This window comes from Carcharodon carcharias, chromosome 3 (genome assembly GCF_017639515.1).
Source record: "Carcharodon carcharias isolate sCarCar2 chromosome 3, sCarCar2.pri, whole genome shotgun sequence".
Taxonomy (NCBI): domain Eukaryota; kingdom Metazoa; phylum Chordata; class Chondrichthyes; order Lamniformes; family Lamnidae; genus Carcharodon; species Carcharodon carcharias.
The window spans coordinates 188,351,456-188,366,936 of record NC_054469.1 but is presented as its reverse complement, the minus strand read 5'-3'; the positions used below and the strand labels follow the sequence as shown (position 1 = coordinate 188,366,936).

Genomic DNA, 15,481 nt, shown 5'->3' with positions numbered 1-15,481 from the left:
TGGTCAAGCAAGTGATCTATCAAGTTGAAATAAAGGAAAAGAGGTAGTTAAACCATAAAAATGTCTGGCACCTGTTTCAAGATACTGAGGGATGTTGTGGTACTTGTTGTTTGAGAAATTCTGGTAAAACTCGAAGAAATTATTCAGCTTAGTTGTGCGCATGTTTCTGTTCCCTCCTCAAGGCAAGAAGCGTAATCCAATATTTGGGCCATGTGCATCGCCTTTGGACTCCAAATACAATCCCTAAAATTTGTTGAAAGAAGAAAAAAAAATCACAATATGGAAAGAGTTTGAGAATCCTGACAGTTTACAGCACCACTTTATAACTTGCAGAGAGGTGTTGTTAATATAGATGAAAGCAAGTTACTGTAATGAAGTGTAATTGTTGACTTATATGATACAAGTAGAAAATGGGCAAACGTAAAGCAAGTCTAGAGAGTAGCAATTTTTTCCTCCATGTTTTATAATTTTTTTAAAACAGAAGTTTTATAAAGGATATTGTAGATTGAGGATAGATATAGACAAATAGATGTTTAAATGTATTGTGAATACTAGAGTGGAAAAAGGACACTTTGCTTGTAAAATGATACAGGTTGTAATGGGAGACTGATATTTGGCTTGAAGGGTATCTGGATGTTTTGGATGTTTAAATTTAGGGGTTGAGTGGTGGGGAGCTGTGAAAAGATTAAATTGTGCATAGTCTTTTGAAAATATTGATTTGTCAAACTAAAGCCATTTTCTCTTTCAACATCTGAGTTCAAGTGAAGACACATATTTTTAATGTGCAGCCCTTCCCTCTGTGAATAGATTGACTTTCACTGCGATGTAATTTTAATGGAGGGGCAAACACACTTTGCGAGTGGAAGTGACCTGGAACTCGGTGCCCCTGAGGATGATAGAAGCAGAGATGATCAGTGATTTCAAAAGAAAGTTGGATTCACACATGAGGGAAATAAACTTTTGGGGCTGTGGGGATAGAGCGGGTTAATGGCATTGACTGGATTGCTCAAAGCTGGTATGGAGCTGATAGGCCAAGTGGCCTACTTCTCTGCTGTAATGACTGTGTGGGGTTAACCTGTGAATCAGCTGAAGATTCACTTTGTTGTTTGTCCATGAGTAAAGGGTTGCTAGCTATGATTGAGTGATAATAAATCTGCTTTCTTGCTACAGTTATCCAGTTGCAAATTTATTCAAGTATGAGAGTAATGGTCTGCTTTTATTTCGTTTGTCATTCAGGCAATGAAAGCTCCTGAGCTCAAGGAGAAATTAGCGGAATCTGAAAAACTCATAAAAGACTTGACTATCACCTGGGAGGAGAAACTGAGGAAAACTGAAGAAATTGCACAGGTTTGTCAGTGGGAGAAAGTCAATATGAGGGATTGGTTGTATTATTGTTTTAGGTACTGACTTTAGAATAAAAATGATATGCATACTAGCCTTCTCATACTTGCTGCCAATGTACCATTATTAGTGGTTTTTTTTTAAATAAAACAGGTTTGAATTTTGTATGGCATTAAATTCCTTCAGTTATTTCCCCCTCTGGTTAGTGGGTGACATTCCCCCATATTTTCAACAACACTGGATGGAATTTCACGGCCCCTTCACGGTGGGGGCGGGGCTGTAAAATACAGCGAGCCGTTCAAAAGTCCATTGACTTTGGCGAGAGCGTAAAATTCCGCCCCGCAACTCCTGCCAACGCAAAATGGCCACCGAAACTGGTCTGCGCGTTCACACTGTCCCAAGCATGTACGGAAAGTGAGTGCTGTCACTTTGCTGTATCCAATTATCACATTCTTTGTGTGCAGCTGTAACCATATCATTGCTTCAATGTCATTTGCAATTGTTTAGTGAGATAATTGTCACTAATCTAATCTTAAACAGTTTTCTGAGAGGTTGGCATCACTGGCAGTCAAGGAATTGTTCATATGGGGAGGAATCTTCCCCCCCTTGGGAGGGGTGGGGGGGAGTGCAGGAGCGGATGCGTGCAGGCACACCTCCGATCGGCACCTCTGATTGGGGGAGCACTACCATTTTACGTGGGCAGGCCAATTAAGGCCAGCCCAGCGTGATGCCCACCAGGAATACTATGTGCCCCCTGTGCAGGCGGAGGTGGGAGGGATTCCCTCAGCCGAGAGTGTGCTCTTTCATGCATCTGTGCGAAAGAGCGCACTCATCTCCCTGAAGCTAAGTGCTGCCTCAGAGAGATTGACACCAAATTTAAAAATGGTCATTGTACAAAAATAAAATTTCCCTGACATGTCCCCTCATGTGACACTGTCACATGAGTTGGGACATGTTCATCACTTTTAATCAAACTTTTATTTAAATGTTTTAAAACCCTCATGAAACCTCATCCCACTTGTGGATGAGGTTTCATGCTTTTTCTGAAGCCCACCAGGGCTCCTGGCCTGCCCACCAACCTTAAGGTTGAACAGGCCAGTCCATTAATTACTTGCATTAGTTTTTAAATGGCCTCAATAGGCTGTTGGCAGGTCGGCGGGCACACAGCTGATTCGGCTGCGCCCCTGCTGAGCTGAAAATTGAAATGATGCGGGGTGACGTTGGGAGTTCCGCCCAATGTCATCCCGTATCATTTTGCGCATCGCATCGGTGATTGGGCCCCGCCCCCCGATTTCCGACCTAAATACCCTGGCCGTGATTTTATTTGGATTGTAAGAAGGTGCAGACTGCATTTGGCTAGAAGTTGACGAGTAAAAGCTTGAAATTCAAAGAATTACAAAAGATTGGTTTTAGCTTTAAATTTATAACAATATCCTGTCGCCCCTAACTGTGCTGTACAAAGGATAGAATTATCGGTGAAAAACAAATTCTCTCTGAGCTTTATTCTTAATTCTTATTAAATACTAAATTGAAAAACAAAATTGCAACTACATTTGCTTGTTATGTTTCGGCGTCACAAATGATATGAATGAATTGTTTGCTAGTTTTACACTGATCATTTTGCCTCTTCTTTCAATAAACAATGTATTTAATAATTAATTTTGCGGGGGTTGTATGTATTGCAAGAGTAAATATTGAATTGTCTGAGTTATCAAATAGAGGTAGCACTTAAACTGACCACAAATTGCCAGGATTTATATATGTATAATATATATAGGCAGTTTGTGATCAGCAACGGTTCTGCCTCAATGTAAATAACTCAGATAATCTTTTATATTTACTTCTGTGATTCATATATACAGTTACGATTTATAACAACATGTCAATTTAGAGTCCTGCTTTGGCAATCAGCTGATGTTACAGCCCATTGACAGTTGGTGCAATGTGACCCCGGCCAAATTTGGTACTTAAAATATTCCACTCATAAGTTCATCATGTGAAATACATCATGTGAAATGAGAATAGGCAGAGTTTATGATATATCAATCCCTTCAGAAACATGCAGTATTTGCAAGTTTGTGGGGGGGAAAAGGGTAGTAGCAAGAATTGTCCATTTTAAGTTATTATAATGTGCTTAGATTTAAGTAAAAGTAATATATATGTCTAAATATTTCCATCAATTAATTTAACATTTAGTGTTTAACATTGGTTAATTGTCATGTTAATTTAAGTAAACCCCAATTATTTCACAAATTATCAGGCAGAAGCAAATTTTGAATTATCAAAAACTTTTATTTATTATAAGGCGATCAAGGGGAGAAAAGACAGGTGCGAATTTTGAGCGGCGCCACTTTTGGTCCTGGCTGCTACCAACTCTGTCACTTCGCTATGACGTAAGGGACCAACAGAATCAACTGTGCATGCCTGGTACTGGCAGAAAATACAGCTTTTCAAAAAGCCAATAACAGCTAAAGGCTGCTCAGCATAATGGGGGCATAACACTCTGAGACTGTTTCGCCCTTTTACTGTACCTGTAGTAACTAATAAATCCATAACTTTGCATAGGATTAATTAATGTAATGACTATTATGATATCTTAAAAAGTCATAGATTTAGAAACAAAAGCAGAATTTGGTTCATGAAATTGTCAATTTCAAGTGCAGCCACTTGCAATAATGATGCTCTTAAACTGGTTTGTCAGGCTAGACTGTTAGTCACTTTATTTTTTGGAGAAAGAGGGCTAGAGGACACTTAGAGTTCTCCTGTTCCAGCATATAGCAAAGTGGATGACTTCATATCTTGTATTATACATTCATAGACATTTACAGCACAAAAGGAGGCCATTCGGCCCATTATGTCTACACCAGTTAACACAGATCTGATTACACTAATCCTATTTTCCAGTGCTTGGCCCATATCCCTGAAGGCTATGGCAGCACGAGTGAATATCTAAATACTTATTAAATGTTACGAGGGTTTCTGACTCAACCATTCTTCCAGGCTGTAAGTTCCAGACTCTCACCACCCTTCGGGTGAAAAAATTTCTCCTCAACTCCCCTCTTAGCCTTCTGCTTCTAACCAGGTGCTCCTTGTTATTGACCCCTCTACTAATGAAATAGCGCCTTCCTATCCACACTGTCTATGCCCCTCATAAACTTATATGTCTCCATCAGGTCCCCTCTCAACCTTCGCTGCTCCAAGGAAAACAAATCAGCCTATCCAATCTTTCCTCATAGCTTAGACCCTCCAGCCCAGGCAGCATCCTGGTAAATCTCCTCTGCACCCTCTCCAGTGAAATCACGTCCTTCCTATAATGTGGCGACCAGACTGCACGCAGTGCTCCAGTTGTGTCCTAACCAGTGTTTTATAAAGTTCCAGCATAATCTCCCTACTCTTGTATTCTAATAAAGGCAAGTGTCCCATATGCCTCATTAACTACCTTATCTATCTGTCCTGCTACCTTCAGGGATCTGTGAATATGCACACCAAGGTCCCTCTGATCTTCAGTACTTTCCAGGGTCCTGCCATTCATAGTGTAATCCCTTGCCTTGTTAGCCCTCCCCAATAGCATTATCTCACACTTTTCCAGGTTGAATTCCATTTGCCACTGCTTTGCCACCTGACCAGTCCATTGATGTCCTCCTACATTTTATGGATATCCTTCTTACTATTTACCACCATACCAATTGTCGTGTCTTCTGCGACCTTCTTGATCATACTCCCTAGATTTTAGTCCAAATCATTTAGGTACACCACAAACAGCAAGGGACCCAAAACCGAGCCCTGCAGAACCCCACTGAAAACAGACTTCCAGTCACAGAAACATCCCTCTACCACCACCTTCTGCTTCCTGTCTCTCAGCCAATTTTGGATCCAACTTTGCCTTGGATCCCATGGGCTGTTACTTTTTGACCAGTCTGTCATGAGGGACCTTATCAAAAGCCTTGCTAAAGTCCATGTAGACCACATTAAATGCATTACCCTCATCAACACTCCTGGTTACCTCCTCAAAAAATTCGCTCAAATTTGTCAAACACGCCCTTAACAAATCCATGCTGATTATCCCTGATTAATCCATGTCTCTCCAAGTGCAGACATATTCTGTCCCTCAGAATTCTTTCCAGTATCTTCCCCACCGCCAAGTGTTAGACTGACTGGCCTGTAATTTCCTGGTCTATCCCTTCCTCCGTTTTTTAATAATGGGGCAATGTTAGCAGTCCTCCAGTCCTCTGGCACCTCACCTGTGGCCAGGGAGAATTTGAAAATTACTACCAGAGCCCCTCATATCTCTTCTCTTGCCTCCCTCAACAGCCTGGGATTCATCTCATCTGGGCCTGCAGATTTATCCACTTTTAAGGCTGCTAAACCCACTAGTACCTCCTCCCTATCTATGTTAATTTCCTCTAATATTTCACAGTCCTGCACCCTGCTGTCTGTACCTGCACCGTCCTTTTCCATTGTGAAGACCGATATAAAGTATTCATTGAGGACTGTACCCGGGTCCACAGATTATGTTTATGGTCCCTAATTAGCCCTACTCTTTCCCTAGTTATTGGAAAGTTTATTTTTTCATTAACCATGCTGAATGAAATTCATGTTTGCTTCTGTGCATTCAGAGACCAGTTCAACTTAATTCAGTACTTTCCAATGATGAAACTTTGGCCTGGATTTTGTAGGTGAAATTGTCAGTGTTCACCATCATTGGTCTTCTGAAATTAGATGCAACTTTTGGAGTGTGCACATGTGCAATTAATCCTGGAAATCCAGAAGTTGTTGGTGATTCTATGTTTCTCATTGGGTGTACTGTTAAAGTCCCACAGACTGCAAATAGCAATCTCTGAATTGGTAAGAACGTGCCCTTTTATGCTACTAGTTCCAACATAAAAACCCTTGAAACGACACAATTTGTTGAATGAAGTTTTAATGATGTAGTATATTTATAACTACTGCAGAAAATCTAATTGTAGAACATTAAATTGCTCCATTATGATAAATTCCACATTTTAAAATCTTAAGGGTGATATTTCAGCATATACCATACTCCAACGTGAATGTTCCAATTAGTTATTTCACTCTCTATCAAATTTAATTAAAAATGTAGGATAATCAGTGCATTTTACTACCTGGCTTGCTCTCTGTGAGAATACTTCAATGTGATTAACAGTTTACTCTGTTTGATGATATCACTGTTTTTAGATGCCTAGAGATTTCTATGGCTCAGTGCCAGATTAAGTCTAATATCAGGAAAGGGGATCGCTAGATCCTCGTGTGCAGCTTTCTTTAAAGTCAGCAATGAGTGCCATAGCTTCATAGCTGACTGCAAAATAGGGGCCATAAGCTTGAATTTTCTACTGTGAAAATTGGTAAGATGACTAACTGTTTAATGAATGTTTCATTTCTGCTACAAATCTAACTCAGCCAGAGTTGGAGATCAGCATTATCCCTTCTTTGACAGCGGGTGAGAGAGTTGTTGAAAATGAATTTTTGAATTACTGAAAAATAAATTTGAGTTCATTCAGAGTTCAAAGTGAGGATCAACAATTTTGCTTGCATTTATTTGGAAACGGTCTTTGATATTTTATATTTTTTCAAGACAAAATAATTTGGTTCAGATTGATTTTTTATCTTGTTACCCATGAATTTCTATAACATTTGATTAATGCTGAACTGAGTTAGATTTTGTTGGCTAGCTATTGTGACTTCACAGTATGAGGATTTTATTTAATTCAAAGTTAACCTGAAGAGAAATTGATTAATTCTACAAATGCATCTCCTGGAAAACAAAATTGAGTTTGACAAGCATTTTCTAAGTAGCCTGTGCATTGTTTCTACACAAAAAGCTTCCTTTGTTGGAGTACATAGCTTTTTAAATTAGAAGCTGTGATCAGGTTTACAAGTGAGATTTAATGCAAGCCTTTGTGTGGAGGTGACTTGATGCAACTAATCTGAAGGATCCAACTATTTCTATGTTCAAGCATCATGAATTAAGATTAACCAGACTTGATTAATGTAACCTGTACAATGTCTTCGGCTGTAATCAAATGACTCTATTCTCATAGCTTTTTAAATCAACATTCAGATTTGGGCTGATAAGTGGCAAGTAACATTCATGCCACAAGTGCCAGGCAATGACCATCTCCAACGAGAGAAACCAACCATCTGCCCTTGATATTGAATGGTATTAGCATTGCTGAATTCCCCACAATCAGCATCTTGGGGGTTATTACTGACCAGAAACTGAACTGAACCAGCCAAATAAATACTGTGGCTCAAGAGCAGGTCAGAGGCTGGGAATTCTGCTGAGAGTAACTCACTTTCTGACTCCCTAAAGCCTGTCCACCATCTACAAGGCACAAATGAGGAGTGTGATGGAATATTCTCCACTTGCTTGGATGAGTGCAGCTCCAAAAACATTCAAGAAGCTCGACACCATCCAAGAAAAAGCAGCTCACTTGATTGGCACCCCATCCACCACCTTAATTATTCACTCCCTCCACCTCCGATGCACAATGACAGCAGTGTGTACCAATTACAGATGGTACTTGTCAAGTCTCCTTTGACAGCACCTCCTAAACCCACGAGCGCTACCGCCTCGAAGGACAAGGGCAACAGATGCATGGTAACACCACCACCTGCAAGTTCCCGCTAAGCCACACACCGTTACTTGAAACTATATCACCATTCCTTCATTGTGGTTGGGTCAAAAACCTGCAACTCTCTCCCTGACAGCACTGTAGGTGTACCTACATCATACGGACTGCAGCAGTTCATAGCCACCTTTCCAATGGCAATTAAGTATGCACAACAAAAGAACGAATATATAAATCAAGAGGTAGAAATGCACAGGTTTGCTTTGAAATGTCAGGGCAAAGATTTATCATTCTAATTTTGAAGGAGTTAATCTGTTCCATTTTATTGTTTTGTCTGTAGGATAGGCAAAAGCAACTCGAGAGTATGGGTATTTCTCTGGAGTCCTCTGGCATCAAAGTTGGGGATGACAAATGCTTTTTGGTTAATCTGAATGCTGACCCTGCACTCAATGAACTACTTGTCTATTACTTAAAGGTGAGCATTCATACCAGATAATAGCTGTTGACAGTGTAGTAATTATCATAAATGCCATGTTTTAGCTTGGTAAGTTTCTTCTCCAAGAGTACTATGTAAAATATATGGCTGGTATACCTTAACCTGGTTCCGAGTCAGATGCAGGTCTACGCCACAAAGTAGAACAAATTTTGTTTGACCTGTTTTCATCATCTGTCCAGAGAAATAGGAAATATCACACCAGTCACTGTTTAAACCAACCAGCCTGTGTAGGCGTTCATCCTGTATAGAGGATACAAGATGTTACTCTGCATCTAACCAAACTTATGACAATGTGATATTGGCAATGGGTAACTGAGAAGATTGTTGTTCCATTTTGCAACACTCAACTACCCTCATTGCAGATCACAGAAAAAGCTTTGGATGATGGACCTCAGACCTAGGTGAACAATGTATGCCGCACCTATTAGAAACAGTAGTGCATTTTATGAGAGAACACCTGATATGTGTTGCTTAGTAAAAACAAAAATAAAATTATGTATATATGTTTACCTGTACATGTAAAGCACTCACAAGCAACAAAATATGTATATATACAGGGTAGAATATCCATAATCTTGAAGCTGGATAAAACCAAAGTTTAGAAAATACCCATAGCTGGTTAATTGTGCCCAGAAAAATTAAGAACAGTTTCTGCTCCCCTAATCTCCAGGGTTTGAGTCTTTAACCTCAGCACAAACCTGCATTTGGGCCCCACAGCTGGCAGTGTTGGCAAGATATACTTGGAGACCAGGACTTAAGAGTCCACCAGAACAGCCATGGATTTTCAGTGCCCATTTGTGCAACCAAATAGCCTAACTTTAATTTATGACATGTTTCTTTTCATGGTGCTTGTATGTTTTGATGTTGGAAAGATTACATAGAATTTACAGCACAAAAACAAGCCATTCAGCCCGAATGGTCTATATATGTGTTTATGCGTAGAAAAACATCTTCCCAGCATACTACTTCAAACCATTACAGCATATTTTTCTATATTTCTCGCCATCATGCACTTTTTAGCTTTCTGTTAAATGCATCTGTACTATTCACCTAACCAGTTCACAAGGTAGCAAGTTTCATACTCGAACAACGCCCTGAGTAAAAATGCTTCTTCTGAATTCCTTACTGAAAACAATCATTACCTTATAGTTATGACCCCTAGTTTTGACCTCCCCCAAAAGTGGAAACATTGTCACATTGCTTTGCTATGGCTCAGTGGCTAATACTCACCTCTGAGTCAGAAGGTCGTAAGTTCAAATCCCACTCCAGAGACATTAGTACAAAATCTAACCTGATGCTCCAGTTCAGTACAGAAGAAGCACTGCACTGTCAGAAGTACCATATTTCAATTTCCTGGTAGCCTAGCAATTGGGATTCGACTCTTCTACCAGCATGGACATGATGACCTGAATGACCACCTCCTTTTCCATAATGATTCCATGATTTATCTCTAAGTCAAATTAGTCTCAATTCTAAGACAGATATGAGCACGTTACAAATGGAAGGATTGCATACAAAAGCTGGAAGTGTTTTGTGGCCCCAGCAGCCAGAGTGTGCTGAGTGAGTAAATGTCTGAAAAACTACTAAATTATTATTGAGTCATTGGAAAATTGACAATCTCAGTGTTATAAGGTATTTCTCCCTATAACCTTCCTTGGTAAGCTTTTCCGGGAATGACCACCCTCTCAGTGAAGTAATGCTACGCTCCTATTCCAAACCAAGTGTGGGATATAAAGCAGGGAAAAGGCTAAATAATAGACTTGTTCTTCTGCTTCTGCGCAATTGATACTGCTACACATGATAAGGTGAGAACTGCATGTAATCTGCCACCCTACCTCGTGTCAGTGAGGTTTGATGTTTATATATAGTGCAATTGCACTCCACCTTCCAACTTTTCACTACTTTTACTTCATATTGAGTTTGAGTAGAATTAATGCTGGACTATTTTCTCTGCTATCCATCTCCTGCCTCTACTTACAGGAAGGATGACCCATAATCTTTCTGTAGTGTCTATATTGTAAAGTCTCCTCTCCCTTTCTCCCTTTAAATTCTATTTTCTGCCACCTGATGAAAGCAAATTTTGCCTCACTGAAGCCTAAGTTATTTAAAGTGCTGTTACAATTTCTGTAGCTGTTTTCTGTAATTTTTTGTTCCATATTTTTGCCACTGCCTCTGGCTTTAAATTAATTCTTGGCTGTATATTTTAACTAGAAAAACTGTTCTGGTTAAACTTTTGGCAAAGCACGTTAGTGTTTATAGCATGCATGGAAACACTGATGATTCACGCTGAGTTACTCAAGTGGTGTACTGTGCACTTTGCATGCATCCTGTGAATATTTATAGCCAAGTGTCAGATGCTGACCTTTAAGCTTCTGATATTCTCAACAGGATCACACCAGAGTCGGTGCAGATGAATCTCAGGACATTCAGCTGTGCGGAATTGGCATCCAGCCCGAGCACTGTGTCATTGACATTACAGCAGATGGGGATGTTACTCTCAGCCCAAATGAAAATGCCAGGTAATCAGTCTATACTGAAACTATCAGTCATAGGCAACTTCCAACACAAAAGCTCAGTTTACTGTTTCAGAAATATAGTTCCCAATCAAGGCTAAATAAAGCCCACAGTAATACAACCATATATGATATATGAAAGCGAGACGACGTGACAGGATAAAAAACTGAAATTCTTGGAAATACGCAGCAGGTCTGTGAGCATGAGAGAAGAGAACACCCCAGTTAACATCTTGTTTATAGACCATTCAGAGAGTCGCCCAGACAATAAATAGCCTGTCTTTGCTCTTCAGATGCTGACTGACCTTTGACAGCCAGTAGTTTTTATTTGTTAATGTTTTGTTTCTTCAGTGTTTTGCATGTGTTTTGATTACATTATTGACATTTAAATTTAGATTGTGTACTTGATTACGTCTGTTCAGCTTAATGTATGTCTGACCCTGACTAAAAATTGCTAAGGGGAGCTTTGATCTTTCACCTAAGGTTTATTTGTCACAGTGCCCATTGAGCTTGGAACTGTAGTGAATGGTTCCATCTGCTATTGATCATTTCCCAATAAAATTAGATTTCATTGAGCATTTTTATTCCCATCCATTGGCTATCCTGCCTTAATCAGAAAATGCGGGTGTAAGACTGAACTGCCTTTTCAGTGATGTGCACTAGGCTCATGCTCACTCTAGAAAGATTGAAGGTCAGGTTCTGGCTAAATTAATTTAAGTCTTTCCACTTTAATTCTTAGCATTCTATAGCAGAACATGAAAATTGGTTTGATCCATCAGTAAAGATAAGGGGGTGGGATTTGTAGAGGCTGGAATTTGAGATATGCTGTGATACTTAGCTAATACTGCAAATTGTAACAAACCCTAGTATACCTGAGTTTGCAGGATGCTACTAGAAGAAACAATTCGGAACAATTTAACGGTTTAAGTTTGCACCTTACTCCTATCAGCTGGCTGAGTAACCAATCCATTATTGCATTTCTGCTGGTGCTGCTTTGATGCTGTCTGGATCATAGGATGTAATTCAAGAATTTGATCATTTCAACTGCAAACCTATATTGGAAGTATGCCAATATTTGTATTATATGTCTCCTGATTTTTATCCTTCAGGAGTAGCTTACTTCAGGAGCAATTATTGATGCACTTTACAGCAATATGTTATGAAATGTATAACTTGGTTACGTGTCTTCAAAAATGTACGTTAAGTTTTTCTTAACTGCTTCAGTTATTTTACTAGATGAGTGAGGGTAGGAGCCAAAGTTGTCATAGTCTGACAATTTGAATTTGTTCTTTAGGATATGTCCTAATTACAATAGGTTGTTAAAACAGAAGACAACCAGTGTCCAACCTTAGCTGTAGTATTATGAAGAGGATAAAGCAGGAGCCAGACCCATCCCCCAAACACATGGTGGGGGGAAACTCAGGATATTTATTACATTAAGTTGTTCTTGTGCACCCCTTGATGACAAGCTGAAGTGTAGCAGTGATCAAGGATTGGGAGAGATATGAGCAAACCTGTTTCTGTACATTTAGAATGTCTTAAATTGTTCCATGTTTTGAATTATGTTGTCTCAGTTTCTCATACCTAATGATGCATTTTATTAACTTGTGTTCAAACTGATCTTTTTGCAGAGAATGTGTGAAATGGTGTTGTTGCAAGACACATTATTATCTGTCTGTATCTATATATTTGAAGTGGCTGGTTTCCCAGTTGTAGGGTGACTATGACCTCTATAAGGCATGGGGCCAGAAACATGCTCAGTCAAATCTTTAGCTTGTAATCTAAGTACTGAATATCTAATCTTAATAATTATATAAAGAGGTGTTCTTTTTAAAAGTAGGAATAGGTTTGGATATCACATTGCATCCTAATTACATTAAACTTGTACTACAAACGCCCTGTGATCAGTTGAAGAATAGCTAGCCACCTTTAGTTTTCCAGGTTTATGGATTTATAGAATCTGCCTTAGTCCTATTTTACCACATTATATTAACTCAATTGCATTTATTATATAAGGCATGAAAATGTTAATTCATTTAGCTGGATGTGATATCCCTGTCACTTATTCTTCTTTGAGTTAATAACCTGGTTTCACTGGCTTTGGAGAGTTGCTATGATTTATTTTTTTCAGTGCTTCAAGTAATATAAGATATCTTTCCTCCCCTTTGTTTCACTTAATTACTACACCACCAAGGGGAACATTAGGTTATAGCATTCTTGGACTGTATCTATAATCAAATTAGCCACCTCAGTAATTGTAATAACAGGTTGCTAGACTTTATCCAAGCTTCATAAGTGGGGTCTCACCTGATGTTCAACTGCCCTGAAAATACCAAAGTGGACTCTGGCCATGAATCTACAGAAGCAATGTCATAATGATGACTAAAATAGATCATTTGTATCAAACCCCTCACCAAATTTGGGGTTTCTTTTGGTTTATCATAAGACATGAGGATAGCGAATCTCAGAGTGAATCCTGATTTTCAAATAATAGATAATTAAACTTTATTTTTCAGAACCTGCTTGAATGGTGCTGTGTTGCATGCTCCAAACTCTCTCTGGCATGGGGACAGGATTCTCTGGGGAAATAACCACTTCTTTAGGTACGTTGTTTTCTAGTTCTGATGTTCAGTTTATCTAGCATTCCTGATAGGCAATTTGTAAAAGTAATTCTCTGCTTCTCTTGCACTCTGCTACTCTCTTTCTCTTCTCCATCCTATTCATCTTTGGTTCCCTTGTCCTGTCTCTCGTACTTTCATTGCTCCCGTACCATCATTATGTAAGTCTCTCCTATGTCCTCTTGAAATATATATAAACATATATGTGTGTGTGTGTGTGTGTGTATATATACATATATATACATATGCATATATAAATACATAGATATAATATTTAAGTGTTTGTTAAGTTGCACATGTTTCTCTTTTTGTATTTAGTAAGGATCGATTGAGGAGCTGTTGTGGCAGCTGTACCTTATAAAACTTTTTTAGTGTAATGTAATTAGGAAGAAAATAAAAATGTTGGAAAAGGATGTGACAAATCATTTGTGGTGGAAGTATCAATTGGAAAGGAGTAAAATCAATCTGCGAGGTGAAAGAAAATTAACCTGGTTTGGTATAGATGGTAGACTCAGTGCAAGATAAATTTTACCATAAAGGTTTGTATCGTCCCGAAATATTGCAACAATCTTCACTGTCTTGTGTATCTTTTTTAAAGACCTTTATTGAAGGGACTGATAGCTAAAGAACATTGTCCTTTCATCTAAGGGATTTGGGTTCAAATCCAACTAAGACTGATGTAAACGTTAGAATAGGAGTGGACCATTGGGCCTCTCGAGTCTATTCAAGCGTTCAGTTAGATCATGGCCTCAGCTCCATTTACCCCTTTTTCATCCATATCCCTCAATACCCTCACCTAATAAAGATTGTAGTGTTTAAAAAATTCATTTGATCCAGTGAAGATATGAATTCCACAGTTCCACTATCCTTTGTGTGAAAAAGTGCTTCTTGATTGCATTCCTGCATGGCCTAGCTTCAGTTTTAAGACTATGCCTCCTTATTCTGGATTCCCTCCCAGAGTAAGTAAATTCGCTATCTACTTTAGCAAACTTGTTCATTAGCACATCTTTAAATCACTTTTCAACCTTTTAAGCTCGAAGGAATACAGCCCAAGTTTATGCAATGTGCCCTCAAAAGTTAACCCTTTAAGCCCCAGTATCATTCTTGTAAACTTGCATTGTACTCACTCCAGGCCCAGCTTTTCTTCCTATTCCTCCTGTGATGCTCAGAATTGAACATGGTGCCCCAAATGGGGTCAGATTAAGGCTCCGTGCAATTGAAGCATAATTTCTTCCTCTTCGTATTCTCCCTTGAGATAATTGTTAACAGACCATTAATCTTTCTGTAGCACTGGCTTTTGGTGATTTGTTTACCTTGAGACCTGAATCCCTTTGCTCCTCCACAAGTCCCAGTCTCTTATATAGTAATTCCAATTTTTCTTTCTTCGATTCAACATAAATCACCTCACTATTCTTCACATTGAACTCCACCTGCCACGGTTTTACTCGCTCACTTAATCTGTATACTTTCTTCTGTAACTTCCTGTTCCTATCCATGCAACTTTCTAACTTAATGTCATCTGCAAATTTTAATGCATGGCTCTCTTCAATCATCCAATTCATTGATACATGTATAAGAATGAAAAGCTGAGACCCAAGATCAGATCCTTGGAGAGCGCTGCTTTGTCACATTACCTTTATTCCCATTCTATGGTCAGGTTTTAACCCAGTCCTTCGGAGAGGGCTGGGAGTTGGCGGGGGGGTGGCAGTATTTAGAATTGAGAGGGAAGTTGAGAGTTGGAGTCCCCTTTGCCTTCCCAACTCCCTCCAATTGAGTCAGGCGCAGGGAATATTGACAATGGCCATCCTGCCCAGAGGATAGTGGGGCCCTTAAGTGGCTGAATAATCTCGTCCCACCACTGCTGGTATTTTACCAGGGGTGGTAGGGGGCAACAGTCTACTCCATGCGAGGAGGTTACCCAGA

At 39.3% G+C, this 15,481-nt stretch overlaps 1 protein-coding gene across 3 annotated transcripts in view; it reads left to right on the top strand.

Moving 5' to 3' along the window:
* Positions 1–15,481, top strand: part of kif13a (kinesin family member 13A) — a 363,930-nt gene that overhangs the window by 255,601 nt on the left and 92,848 nt on the right. For all 3 annotated transcript variants that reach the window (XM_041183792.1, XM_041183793.1, XM_041183791.1), the window contains exons 12-15: positions 1,237–1,347; positions 8,272–8,406; positions 10,816–10,946; positions 13,457–13,543. In XM_041183792.1, coding sequence (XP_041039726.1) covers positions 1,237–1,347; positions 8,272–8,406; positions 10,816–10,946; positions 13,457–13,543 — 464 coding nt within the window. The remainder of the gene's footprint in view (positions 1–1,236; positions 1,348–8,271; positions 8,407–10,815; positions 10,947–13,456; positions 13,544–15,481) is intronic.